At 36.9% G+C, this 13,128-nt stretch overlaps 1 protein-coding gene across 3 annotated transcripts in view; it reads left to right on the top strand.

Annotated features, from left to right (window-relative positions):
* The first annotated feature begins 52 nt into the window (after positions 1–52).
* Positions 53–13,128, top strand: part of Pex1 (peroxisomal biogenesis factor 1) — a 47,841-nt gene continuing 34,765 nt past the window's right edge. Inside the window, exons 1-5 of one of the 3 annotated variants that reach the window (XM_071612280.1) lie at positions 53–365; positions 6,588–6,731; positions 9,916–9,999; positions 10,716–10,830; positions 10,928–11,697. In XM_071612280.1, the coding sequence (XP_071468381.1) occupies positions 237–365; positions 6,588–6,731; positions 9,916–9,999; positions 10,716–10,830; positions 10,928–11,697 (1,242 nt within the window). In that variant the 5' untranslated portion in view covers positions 53–236. The remainder of the gene's footprint in view (positions 366–6,587; positions 6,732–9,915; positions 10,000–10,715; positions 10,831–10,927; positions 11,698–13,128) is intronic. The other 2 variants (XM_071612273.1, XM_027919892.2) reach the window with 2 other exon arrangements.

Below are 13,128 nucleotides of genomic sequence, written 5' to 3'. Positions count from 1 at the left end.
ATTTGGTGAACGAGGTGCCGCCCCCAAGCGGCTCGGCGGAGAAGTTCAGAGAGTGACAGAAGCTTGTTGGTCCTGCCCGCTTCAGGCGCGCAGGTGAGACTCACCTCGGGAGAGGGAGTGAAGCCGTTGGGGGCGGAGCCGATCGATCTTCTCGGGCTCCAACGCCCTCGGCCTGCCCGGGGTAGGGTTCAGACGCCGCGCCAGGGTGGGCGGTCCTGGAGTAGTGGTTTTGGAAGATGTGGGGCAGCGATCGTCAAGCCGGCGCTGGTGCTGCAGGGGCGGCCGTGACGGTGGCCTTCACCAACGCTCGCGACTGCTTTCTCCATTTACCGCGGCGTCTCGTGGCTCAGCTGCACCTGCTGCAGGTAACGCGCCGACCCCGGGACACCAGAAGGGTAACCTGGGATCGGACGTGGCCGAGGCCTTCCCGGAACGGGGCGGCCGCTGAGTTCTTTTCTTTCAGCCGGGTCCCGGCGGTCTCCTGAACATTGCCGAGTCGCGCTAGGCCGGAGTGACGGCGCCTCGAGAGCAGGGCAGGTCCGGGCAGTCTCTGCTGCCCCGAGGTTAACTTAGTCCACATCTTACACTTTGGTTAAAGTAGGCTTTGAAACATCCTAGTATTCTAAAAGTTCTCTCCATCCAGGAACATTCCTTACTCCAGATGGGAAAAGCTCTTGAGAACTTGTATATTTTTATTATTTTAAAGTGCCCACACTCGCCGGCGATTGCCAAGTCCCCGCACTGCCACAGTTCGGGCCTCTAGGGGCAGACTTGGTTTGTAGAGCGCGTGTAGGTTAACTAGGACTGAGTGCCGCGTCTCCCACGAGCTGGAGAGGGTCATAGAATAATAACTCTTCCCTGCATTGGCAACCCCGAACCGAGCCGAGTGGTGCCAGGAATGTGCAGTGGAATTATGCCCATACCTGCATCATATACGTAGTTAGGTTTACTTGGACTTATGTGGTCAGGACGTGGTGGTTGTGGTATTTCACATTTCTAACCACTGGTGGAGATACACATCCTTCCCCCGCCCCCCCCCCCCCCCCAGCATCCAGAAGTACCTCATACATGCTAGGCAAGGCTCTGCCACTCAGCTACATTCTCAGCCCAGCATGCATATTTCATAATTAAAAATTGGTACACACGGTCTCAATGAATTTGAGTTTGCTCAGTAGCAAAAGGATGCAATATTTGAAATATTTGTCCGGTACCCACTACTGGCTAATCTGTGCAAGACATGTTGCTGTTTCTTCTCGACCTATAAGAGTTTGCAATATTTAAAAGTTTGCAATAAAGATCCCACCTTTCATCTTAAGCCACTTTCCTGTAACTGTTTTTCCAGATATTTTTGTCCATCTTTCCAAACATAAATCACTACAGTCCTTTCATCCTTGTTATTACTTATTTTTGCCACTAAGTAGGCAGGTTTTTTTGGTTTATTTGTTTGTTTTACACTGACAGGCTTCTCCATGGCTCCAAGGAGGCAATCACCAGTTTCCGGGTAGAACTTGGCTTAGTGCTCTGTCAACTTTGTCCGAGATTTTCAGTGTGTTTTCAGATCCAAACCTAATTAGTTCATAGAAATAAACTGTCCTCCTAAAGAGTTTATACGAAATCTTTTTACAGTAACTCTGATTTGTTCCTTAGATGTAGTTGTTACGTTACATTACATTCATCACTGTTTAAAAGGTTTTAGTGATCTTTTTTTTTTTTTTTTTTTAAATTTATTTATTTATTTTAGTTCTCGGCGGACACAACATCTTTGTTGGTATGTGGTGCTGAGGATCGAACCCGGGCCGCACGCATACCAGGCGAGCGCGCTACCGCTTGAGCCACATCCCCAGCCCCGGTTTTAGTGATCTTGATCTTTGTTTTAAATTATGAGTCAAGAAGTATTCATAAATATTAATTAATGGGCATCTTTTTAAATTTAAATATCTCCAGCCCTAGAATAAATTGCTGTTTCTTCTTGACTTATATCAGTAGAATAGACCAACCCCCAATTATTGAAGTAATGCTTCTGTTTTGTGAACATTTTTAACAACAAAATAAAGTTACTCATAATCCTAGAACCTAGAGATAACCAATACTAACACTTTGAATCTAGGTTTCTTTGTTATCTTTATTTTTTAAAAAAATGAGGTCCTAGAGCTGGGGACTCAGTTGATAAGGTGCCTGCCTCGCATTGCACAAGGCCCTGGGTTCAAAATCCCATGCATAAATAAATAAATAAATAAACCCCCAGCACCAGTAGATAGATAGATAGATAAAATCCATTCATTCATCCATCCATCCATCCATCCATACATACATACATACATACATACATACATTCATACGGTCCTATATACATAGACACATTTTGTGTCCTGCTATTCTCACATGGTGTTTTTATCAGTATTTTATTTGTTAAAAGTTTTTTTTTGTACCAGTGATTGAATCGTGGGCCTTAACCACTGAGTTACATCCCCAGACTTTTAAATTTTTTATTTTGAGGCAGGGCTTCACTAAGCTGCCTAGGGCCTAAATTGTTTAGGCTGGCCTTGAATTTGAGATCCTTCTCAGCTAAACATTACAGGCATGCACCACCACACCCTGCAAGTATTTGTAATTAAAAAAAAAATCTCAGATCACTTGGATGCATGGAGGAGTTGAGACCCACTGATGTAGAATCATAGAATGTTGATAGAGAAAGAACCTTAGGTATGTAGATCATTTCCCTACTTGTACACATCAACTGGAACTGTTAGGCCAGTATCATTTTCATCCATTTAATTTTCCCTCTTGTCTACAGCTCACTCTGTCATCCAGACTAGCCTTCTTACTGTTTTTCTCTAATGGATCTCATTCACACTTCTGTTCATTTATTTGTGCCATTCTTCCCCAAGACAGTTTTCTTTCTTCCATACAAGTTCCATGCTATTAAAAACAATGTAATCCTTGGGCTGGGGATGTGGCTCAAGCGGTAGTGTGCGCGCCTGGCATGCGTGCGGCCCGGGTTCGATCCTCAGCACCACATACAAACAAAGATGTTGTGTCTGCCGAAAACTAAAAAAAAAATAAATAAATATTTAAAAAATTCAAACAACAACAACAATGTAATCCTGCTCTCTTCAGGAAGCTTTCTGATTCTGTTGCCTGCATTTGTCTTCTTTTCGAAACTTCAGGATTGTTTATGTGACACATCTAATTAATTATACTCTATTCTGTTTCAAGTATTGTCTTATTGCCAAATTGATGAGGACTGCATACTCAAGTAGATATTTAACTAGGCTTTCTTAATCTTGGCCTTTTTGACATTTTAGGCTGGATAAATTTTTGTTCTGGGGGATGACCTGTACATTGTAAGATGTTGGGGGATTTTGTTTGTTTGGTTAGGGTTTTGTTGTTGTTGTTTGTTTGTTTTTGGTACCAGGGATTGAACCCAGAGGTGCTTAACCACTGAGCTACATCCCCAAACCTTTTTATTTTGAGACAGGATCTCGCTAAGTTGCTTAAGGCCTCATTAAGTCACTGAGGCTGGCTTTGAACTTGGGATCCTCCTTTCTCAGATTCCCAAATTACTGGGATTACACGGGTGTACCACTGTGCCCAGCAATTTTTTCTATTGAATAACATTGATTTTTCCTTTTTCTAGTGAGCTGATAGGTTTTGGGGAGGATTTTTTTTGTTTGTTTTTTGACATTTCAGGGCACATTTCATATTTTTTTACTTAATGTCTCTGGTTTTAAAAGTTTCTTCATATTAAATAGAATTGATCTGGATTGTATGTCTCTGGCCTGAAACCCCAAAGAGGCATCTGGGGCTTTTTCACCTTTACTCTTGTTACCTCAGCTCACACAGTTACAGCTGAAATGTAACTGAGGACTTTTGACCCCAAATTCAGGGCTGTTTCTACTTTATCAAACATTACTCAGTTGAAAGGTTTTGTTAGCTGGAGTAAGTGCCATTCTGTGAAAATTGTTAGAATAATGTCACAGCTAAGTGGTGTGTAACAACCTCCAGGTATACACAATTTTAATAACATGGCTAAAGTACATTATATTGCCTCAAAAGGTCCTTTGAAATTTGTCCTATTTAAAGAAATATAAGGTAGTAAAATTTAGTGTATGTGAATAAATTTGATAATTAGTATTTTAACTTTAAGGAATTTATTTTGATAAAAATGAATTTAATAATACTGAAGATTCCTAAGATGATAAGTCTTGATGGCTATTAACCAAGTATTTACTTTTTATTAAAAATGATATATGTGGATCTGGGCTATAGTTCAGTGGCAGAGCACTTGCCTAGCATGTGTGAGGCACTGGGTTTGATCCTTAGCACCACATAAAAATAAACAAATAAAGGCATTCTGTCCATCTTCCACTACAAAAAAAAAAAAATTTTTTAACGATACCTGTATGATAATGCTCATGATGCAATGTTAGGTGCGGGGAAAGAATATTAAATTTTGCTTATAATGCAGAACTGTGAAAAAATTAACTTGCACATAGAAAAAATTTAGTAAGAAATAGATATTGTTTACATGGTTGTCTTTTTCTGAGGGAAATATCAATAATTTCCTATTTTCTTTCCATGTTCGTATATTTTCCTATAATGAGCATAAGTCTTTAATCATAAAAAACATTGTTTTTAGTTCTTGGCCACAAACTGACATTTTATATAGTTGCTTTTTGTTTTTGTAATGGTTTTGAGGTGGAACCCAAGGCCTCATATTTTCTAGGCAGGTGGTCTACCTCTGAGCTATATCACCATCCCTTTTTAAAAAATTAATTTATTTGTTCTCTTTAGATACACATGACAGTAGAGTGTATTTGACACATACATACATGGAGTATAACTTATTGTAATTAGGATCCCATTCTAAACTGTTGTTCATGATGTGGAGTTTCACTGGTCATGTATTCATATATGGACATAGGACCCATCCTTTTTTATTTTATTTTGAGACCTTGTTGCTCAGTCTGGTCTTGAATTTGTCATTCTCTTGCCTTGGCCTTCTGAGTAGTTGGAATTACAGGCATGTACCATCATGCTCAGCTTAATTTCTATTTTAATGAGAATAAGTTTTGTATTTTGCTCTTTTCACATATATTTCCATAGTTCTGTGAAATTTAAAAACGATTTAAGAAGCTGCATAACATAACATTTCTGGAAGGGCATATAAGAAGTTATTAAATGATTATCTCTAGGAAGAGGGACCTTCCCTCATGTTTATTCTTTTGTATTTTACCTTATGTGTTTATTACTGATCAGTCAACCTATAAGAGATTGTATATTCAATCTAATTGGTATTTCATAATTCTGAATTATATTGTTAACATTTTTAAAGATCATATGTGTTTAGAATAATTACCCTCATATGGAGTTGATCCATTCCAAGACCTTCATTCTATGAAGCCAAGGATAGTACTAAACCATGTATTTACCATTTTTTTCCTATAAATGTATACACAAATTTAATGCGTTTTTCTATCATAAATAAGCACTTACCATGCACTGAGGTGTGATTTGGGTGTGATAGCGAAACTAATAAGTTTCTATTTCCTTCTTCACAGTTTCATAGGTAGGTTTGTTTTTACTGTAGATCTTAGCAATTTCTGCACATGGAGTTTTTCTTTCCTTATTGAGTTATGAATTTTCACCTTTTCACTTAAAGGAAACCCTTGAGTTCTCTCTGGCATACATATCTGAATTGCCAGCATTATTACTCCTGTGCTTTGGGACCATTGTTAATAAAATATAAGTTACTTAAACTCAGCACTGTAATACCAAGACATTCATTGTGACAACTATTAAGTGAATAATAGGCAAGTAGCATATATAGCATGAATATACTGGGCAAAGGAATGATTCACTTCCCACACAAAACAGAACCAGACAGTGACTTCATCCTACTATCTTAGAACAGTGTACAATTGAAAACTTCTGAATTGTGTATTTCTGGAATTTTCCATTTAGTATTTTTGGGTCACAGTTGACTATGTGTAACAGAAATTGGAAATCAGAACTGCAGTTACATGGGGACTAGTGTACTTGTTGACTCATATTTTACTGAAGTAGTAGACTTTAGGTTATTTAATAGTTTTTCTATTGATATTCATTTAAGACAGTGCCAAGTTTTCACTATTGTAGAAAATAGTGCAGATATCCTCTGATGTGGTTTGTTTTTTCTTCTTAGTAACTTGAATACTCAAGTAGTTATATATGGCTCAAAGGCTATGTAAGTTCATTTGCCTACCTATGCCATTTTGGGGTTTTTCTGGGAATTGAACCCAGGGCCACATACCATACCACTGAGCTATATACCCCACCCATATTGCCATTTTGAATTCTGAAATGGTTGGATCAGTTTATAATGCTGTCATAGGAATATAGGGATATTGGTTTCATCAATAGCGTCACTGGTGTTGGGTGTTAGAAACAGTTATAGCTTTTTAAATGCTATGAGAAATGTGGATAACCAAGGTATCAATTTCTAGAGATATTTTGTTTGGTGTGTGATTTGCAGTAATAATTTATATTAATTTAGAAAAACATTAAACTTTTAAAATTGTTTTCTCTCCCTTTCCTTATACAAATAGAATCAAGCAATAGAAGTAGCCTGGGGTCATCAGCCTGCATTCTTGAGCTGGGTGGAAGGCAGGCATTTTAATGATCAAGGTGAAAATGTGGCTGAAATAAATAGACAAGTTGGTCAGAAACTTGGACTCTCAAATGGGGAACAGGTAAGCACAAAATGATGACAGTGACTTTCTTCTAATAATATAACAGTGGAAATAGAATTAAAAGTTCAGATTTTTTTTTAAAGGAAGTGAGATGACACCTGACTTACATGCTAATTTGTAACCCATCTAGGATATTCAAATACATTGTACTTTGTCTTTAAGTCATTATCTTCAGGTTAAATGTGTTTCCTACTCAACTTTTATTTTATTATTTTATTCATTTTCCAGGTTTCCAAATTTTGTTTTTATGAAATAATTTTTCCTTTATGAATGACTAGGTTTTACTATTATCAAATTTCACTTCCTTTGTTTTCACACATATTTTCTAACCTTTTATGGTCTTACTATTTTGTCTTGCCTATGAGTTTAATGTGCTTAAATTGTAAGCCACAAAGCTTGAGCTCTCAGATCTATTTTCATGCGATGCTGAGGATTGAACCCAGTGCCTTGTATATGCTAGGTGAGCTTTCTACCACTGAACCTTAACCCCCGTCCCCAATTTATTCTTTTTAACTATAAGAGTAATACATATATATTATAAATATTTTACAATTGAAAGTAAGAAATGATTTTTCCCTTTATCTAACCCCAGCCTAACAACAAACATTTATTATTTTTTGGAATCCCACTACACTATTAGGATCTAAAGAATGAGGTTATTCTTATTTTCTGCAGTATTTACCTTACAAAATATATCACATAGGGCCTGGGGTTGAGGCTCAGTGGTAGAGCACTTTCCTAGCATGTGAGAGGCACTGGGTTCTATCCTCAGCACCACATAATAAATAAATAAATAAATAAATAAATGTAGTTTGTTCATCTACAACTAATAAAATATTTTAAAATGTGTAAATATATATATATATATATCTCTCTCACACAACTTTCCATGAGCAGTCATCCCTCAGTATCTGAAGTAGATTCTTTGCAGGACCTCCATGGGTACTGCAGTCTGCAGATACTTGAGTACCTTATGTAGAATCATGTCATATCCACATGTATCCTATTTATATCCTGCTGTGTGCTTAAAGTCATGTCTAGATTACTGGTTATACCTAATACAATATGAATGCTATGTAAAGAGTTGTATTGTTCAGAGAATAATGACAAGAAAAGGATATATTGTTCAGTACAGGCATAGTTTTTTTTTTCTCCCTAAATGTTATCCATAGTTGGTTAAATCTGCAGTTTTGGAACCTACAGATACAGAAGGCCAATTGTATTATAAGTAATATGGATCAAATCTTCCTATGTATATATGATTGTCTGTGGTGGTAATACTACTAAGCCAATGTTTCCCAAATAATCACTGATAGGAGCTGGATGTGGTGGTGCATACCTGTAATCCCAGTGTCTCAGGAGGCTGAGGCAGGAGGATTTCCAGTTCAAAGCCAACCTCAGCAAAAAGTGAGGTGTTAAGCAAGTCATTGAGACCCTGTCTCTAATAAAAAATACAAAATAGGCTGGAGATGCCCCTGAATTCAATTGCCAGTATTAAAAACAAAAACAAAAAAACGGAATCATTGATAGGAGCAGAAAGAGGGCTGGCTAGCCCAGGGGTCCTTGGCTTCTTGTTGGTCAGAAGTTGCTTTGTGCTTCTTCAGAATCCTGTACATACAGGTTGGGTGTCCCTTATGCTTGGGCCAGATATATTTCATATTTTGCAGATTTTCAGATTTTGGAATATTTTCATAGACTTTTTACATTTTACCCCTTGGAGCATCCCTATTCCAAAAGTCTGAAATCTGAAATGCTCCAAAATTTGAAGCTTCTCTTCAGAAAGTTTTAAGATTTTTGGACTAGGGTACTCAGTTTATAGATGTGGTAATGAAAGATTTAAAATGTGAATTATAATGTGCAATGGAATGTGCATTTAAAATTGTGATAGATGGGACTAAATTGCTTTCTATTACAAATTTCCCACAACATTACATGATGGTGCCACATCCTTTTAATGTTTTCTGAACACAGACTAATTTTATTTATGCATGATTTCATAATGAGAATAGGTCACTAGACTTCAGCTGAACCTAAATTTTTGTGAGAATCTTAATGTTTTGGCTCTAAAAGACCTGAGAAATCACTAACTGTAGTACCTCGTTGTACAAACTTAGGAAAATGGAATATTTTGCTCAGGATTACATAGCAAGATACAGTTTAGCTTGATTTAAGTACATTGCACTTTTCCTATGGGAAACATCAGCTTCCTAGTGCTAATTTAGATGTCTTAATTAGTACTTCAAACAGTGCTACTTGCTTTTAATTCCCATTTGCTTCTAAGTGACATTTGCCTGATTTTCTACAGATCCTCCTTTGTAGCACTGTCACTGAGACACTGTCTTCTAAAGTGTGGAAATAAGAAAGTAAACTTGCTAGACCAGAGTCTTTAGCTTTTTGATAGGCAGAAGCTGCTTTGTGTTTCTTCCAGAATCATCCCCTTCAATGGAATGTAAGGGAAGTATGAGGCTAAATTGACTAAGGGAGTATAGGATGAAGTACCTAGGGAAATTCTGTTCCAGTTCACAAAAGCAGAGAGGAAGAGCTGTTTATCTAGAATGTTTAATACTCAATGGCTTTGGATTTTATTCCCTTAATCCCCAGAAATGCCCATAGAAGGGGGAAAAAAGTAAGATGGTAGATTCTAGCTTATTGAGACATATTAGCATTTCATATATTCATAGACTTGAATGATGAGGTATTTATCTTATTTTACTTCCAGCTATGAAGGATTATGCTTCTTAATAATTGTCTCTGATCTCTATTTCAGTGTTTTTCATTTTTCTAGAAACAGCATGGCTTAAAGTGAGTTATAAAACCAACAATAGCAAAACTTATAGAAACAAGAGTATTATATTAGCTTAAGACATTATTTGACAGCATTCTTTTTTTTCCTTTTTTAACGTATGTTTTTCTTTTAATTATTCTTATTTATTTTTAAAAAGTATTTTGTGTTTGTATGTATTTTCCTTTATTCTATAATTAGTTGTGAAACAACTGAGTACATCAAGGCCTAACTAAAAATAAGTACTTAGTAAATATTTGTCACATGAATGATTATAGATAAACACACACACACACACACACACACACACACACACACACCCCTTACCTAAAGAAAGAACTTATTTTCTAGGAATACAGGAAAGTTTTTTTAAAGTAGCTTTAAATTTTTTATTTTTTCCAGGTGTTTCTCAAGCCATGTTCTCATGTGGTGTCTTGTCAACAAGTGGAGGTGGAACCCCTTTCAGCAGATGATTGGGAGATACTGGTAAAGAAAAAATAAGGGGCTGGAGATATAGCTCAGTGGTAGAGAGCTTGCCGAGTATGTCGGAGGCTCTGAGTTCAATCATCAGTACCAGGGAAAAAAGGTATTTACAGCTGGGCAGAGTGGCACATGCCTGTAATCCCAGTGACTTTGGAGGCTGCAGCAGGAGGATCACAAGTTGGAGGCCAGCCTCAGCAACTTAGTAAGACCCTGTCTTAAAAAATAAAAGGGCTGGGGATGTGGTTCAATAGTCGATTATCCCTGGTTCAATCTTCGGTACCACAAGAAAGAAAGAAAGGAAGGAATGGAAATATCTCATTTTAAGGCTAAACTACTCAAAAAATATCAGTGTCTTTAGGATTTCTCTGAGCCTCATTCTGAGTGGATGTGGTTATAAGAATGAATTGATAACAGATATTTAAGAGAAGGACTATAGATTAAAAATTATACTGTATTCATGATTTATACTCAATGAGTAGATTTTTAATTGCTCTTCCCACATTAAAAAAAAGAAAGAAAGAAAAATGGGTAACTGTGAGATGATGGCTATGTTAATTTGCTTCACTGTAGTATGTTCTTGTTATCTATATGTATAATATCATGTTATATAGATATACTCAAGGTTTATTAAAATGAAAAAGAATGAATTGAGATTTCCTTACTAGACATGGAATGGGCAAAATGTAAAGTGAATTAATTATCTTTTGTCTCGGTTCCAGGAGCTGCATGCTGCTTCCCTGGAACAGCATCTTCTAGATCAGATTCGGATAGTTTTTCCAAAAGCTATTTTTCCTGTTTGGGTGGATCAACAAACTTACATATTTATCCAGATTGGTAGGTGCTGTTATAGTATTTGCCATTGTACTCTAAACGTAGCACTGAGTCCAAAGCAGAAATGAATATCCACTAATGAGCTCTGTTTTCTACATAGTTGCACTAATGCCACCTGCCACTTATGGAAGGCTGGAAACTAACACCAAACTCCTTATTCAGCCCAAAACACGCCAAGCCAAAGAGAATACATTTTCAAAAGCAGATGACATAAGTGGAAAATTTTATTTTTATGGAGGAGATGGACAAAAAGGAATAACAGAAGAATTTCAAACCAAGCAACTTCAGTCAAATACTTTGGGAGTCATTGGGACTAATGAGACAGACTCAGAGGTTTCAGTTGATTCATCATCAATACCAAGCTTATGGACTATGATAGGTAACATTTTTTCTTTTGGATCTGAGAAGAAACAAGAAACATCCTGGGGTGCAACTGAAATCAGTGCATTCAAAAATATGCAGTCAGAGGTTGTTCCACTAGACAATATTTTCAGAGTATGCAAATCTCAGCCTCCCAGTATACACAGGATGTCAGCAACTTCCGTGTTTCACAAACACTGTGCCATTCATGTATTTCCATGGGACCAAGAATATTTTGATATGGAGCCCAGCTTTACTGTGACCTATGGAAAACTAGTTAAACTACTTTCTCCAAAGCAACAACAAAGTAAAACAAAACAGAATATCCTGTCACCTGAAAAAGAGAAACAGATATCAGAGCTACTGGATCAAAAACAGATTAGCACAGATCATGGTCAAGAAACTGATAAGACTTGTGTGCTAAAGGTAGTCTGGAATGGACTGGAGGAATTGAAGAATACCATAAGATACACCAAAAATGTAGAATTTCTCCATCTTGGGAAAGTCTGGGTTAGTATGAATTTTATAGTTTAGGGAATAACTTAAGATACTTAAACTTCCCCTAATTTTGAATTAGAATAATATTTTATACATAAATTAAAAACCAATAAGGAATACAGTATCTAAAATTACTGAGGTGACATATTTCTGCTTGCACTAAAAGTTCTTATTTGGGTAAAGATTGTACATTTCCCAGACAAGTAGACTTGGATAGGTATAGTCCCAGAAAGGTCAAAATTATTTGCCTGGGGTTGCATAGCTTGTAAGGGAAAGAACTAGGATTCAAGTCCAGACAGATTGATTCTTAGGTTCATGCTCAACATGGAGTGCCCTACAAAGCCTTACATCTTTAATACATGCAGAGGATTTGTTCCAAGTTCTTGAAAGCAAAAAAAGGACTTTTTATATATTGTGAAGATGCCTAGTGTAGCGAGAGAACCAGGACATGAGACAGACTTGCTGCCCAGGATGGTACCTAGCTTGGGACATCCCAAAGCTGCTTACCCTGCTGGGTATTTCCTCTTTGACTTATGTAAAGCAGAGAGAGGAAATTTATGTGACATGAGTCACCAGTCTCATTTTTTTGAATCACTGAGAAGGGAGGCTTCATAGTGATTAGATGGAGGAAACTGTTAGCAAGGGGAAGAAAAATCGAGGGGGATAGTTGTCGTCTTTGTAGATTTCTTTTACTCTCATGGTTTTACCTGTTTTTTAAGTTACCTTATGCAAGTAACTTAAAAATTTTTAATCTGTTGATTTTAATTTATTTGACCCCAAACTGTTATTTCTGTTAGCTTTAAACCATTGGTTTACAAGATCCCACTGCATCTTCAAACTCACATTCTCTGACACTGAAGTTGTGATTTAGTTGTTTTTGCCATTAGATAGGAATCTCCTTTTAGTTCCTTAAAAGCATGGTGAAAAGAGGGTGAAGAAGTACCAATGGCAAATATCTGGGGACCACATAAGAAAGCAATAAGGAGTCTGTACTTCCTGCTCATCATGAAGAAGAATGATGGGCAAAGAATGAGAAGTGATAGTAATTGCTATTAGGTATTCAAACAGGCTTTACTTGAGAGGTCAAAATTGATAACTTGGAAATACAACTAACACATTAGTGTTGATTTGAGCCTTTATACCCTGTGCAGTGTTTTGTTTTTAAAAACAGGAAACTTAGTTAAATTTGTCTTTCTAAAATTAATTAATTTTTTGGGCTGGGGATGTGGCTTAAGCGGTAGCGCGCTCGTCTGGCATGTGTGCGGCCCGGATTCGATCCTCAGCACCAAATACAAACAAAGATGTTGTGTCTGCCAAAAACTAAAAAATAAATGTTAAAATTCTCTCTCTCTCTAAAAAAAGAAATAAAAAATAAAATTAATTAATTTTTAACTGATACATAAAATTGTACATATTAGTGAGGTACCATGTAATGTTTTCATA

Source organism: Marmota flaviventris, chromosome 1, assembly GCF_047511675.1.
Source record: "Marmota flaviventris isolate mMarFla1 chromosome 1, mMarFla1.hap1, whole genome shotgun sequence".
Classification (NCBI taxonomy): Eukaryota; Metazoa; Chordata; class Mammalia; order Rodentia; family Sciuridae; genus Marmota; species Marmota flaviventris.
This window is presented reverse-complemented; position numbering and strand designations above follow the sequence as displayed.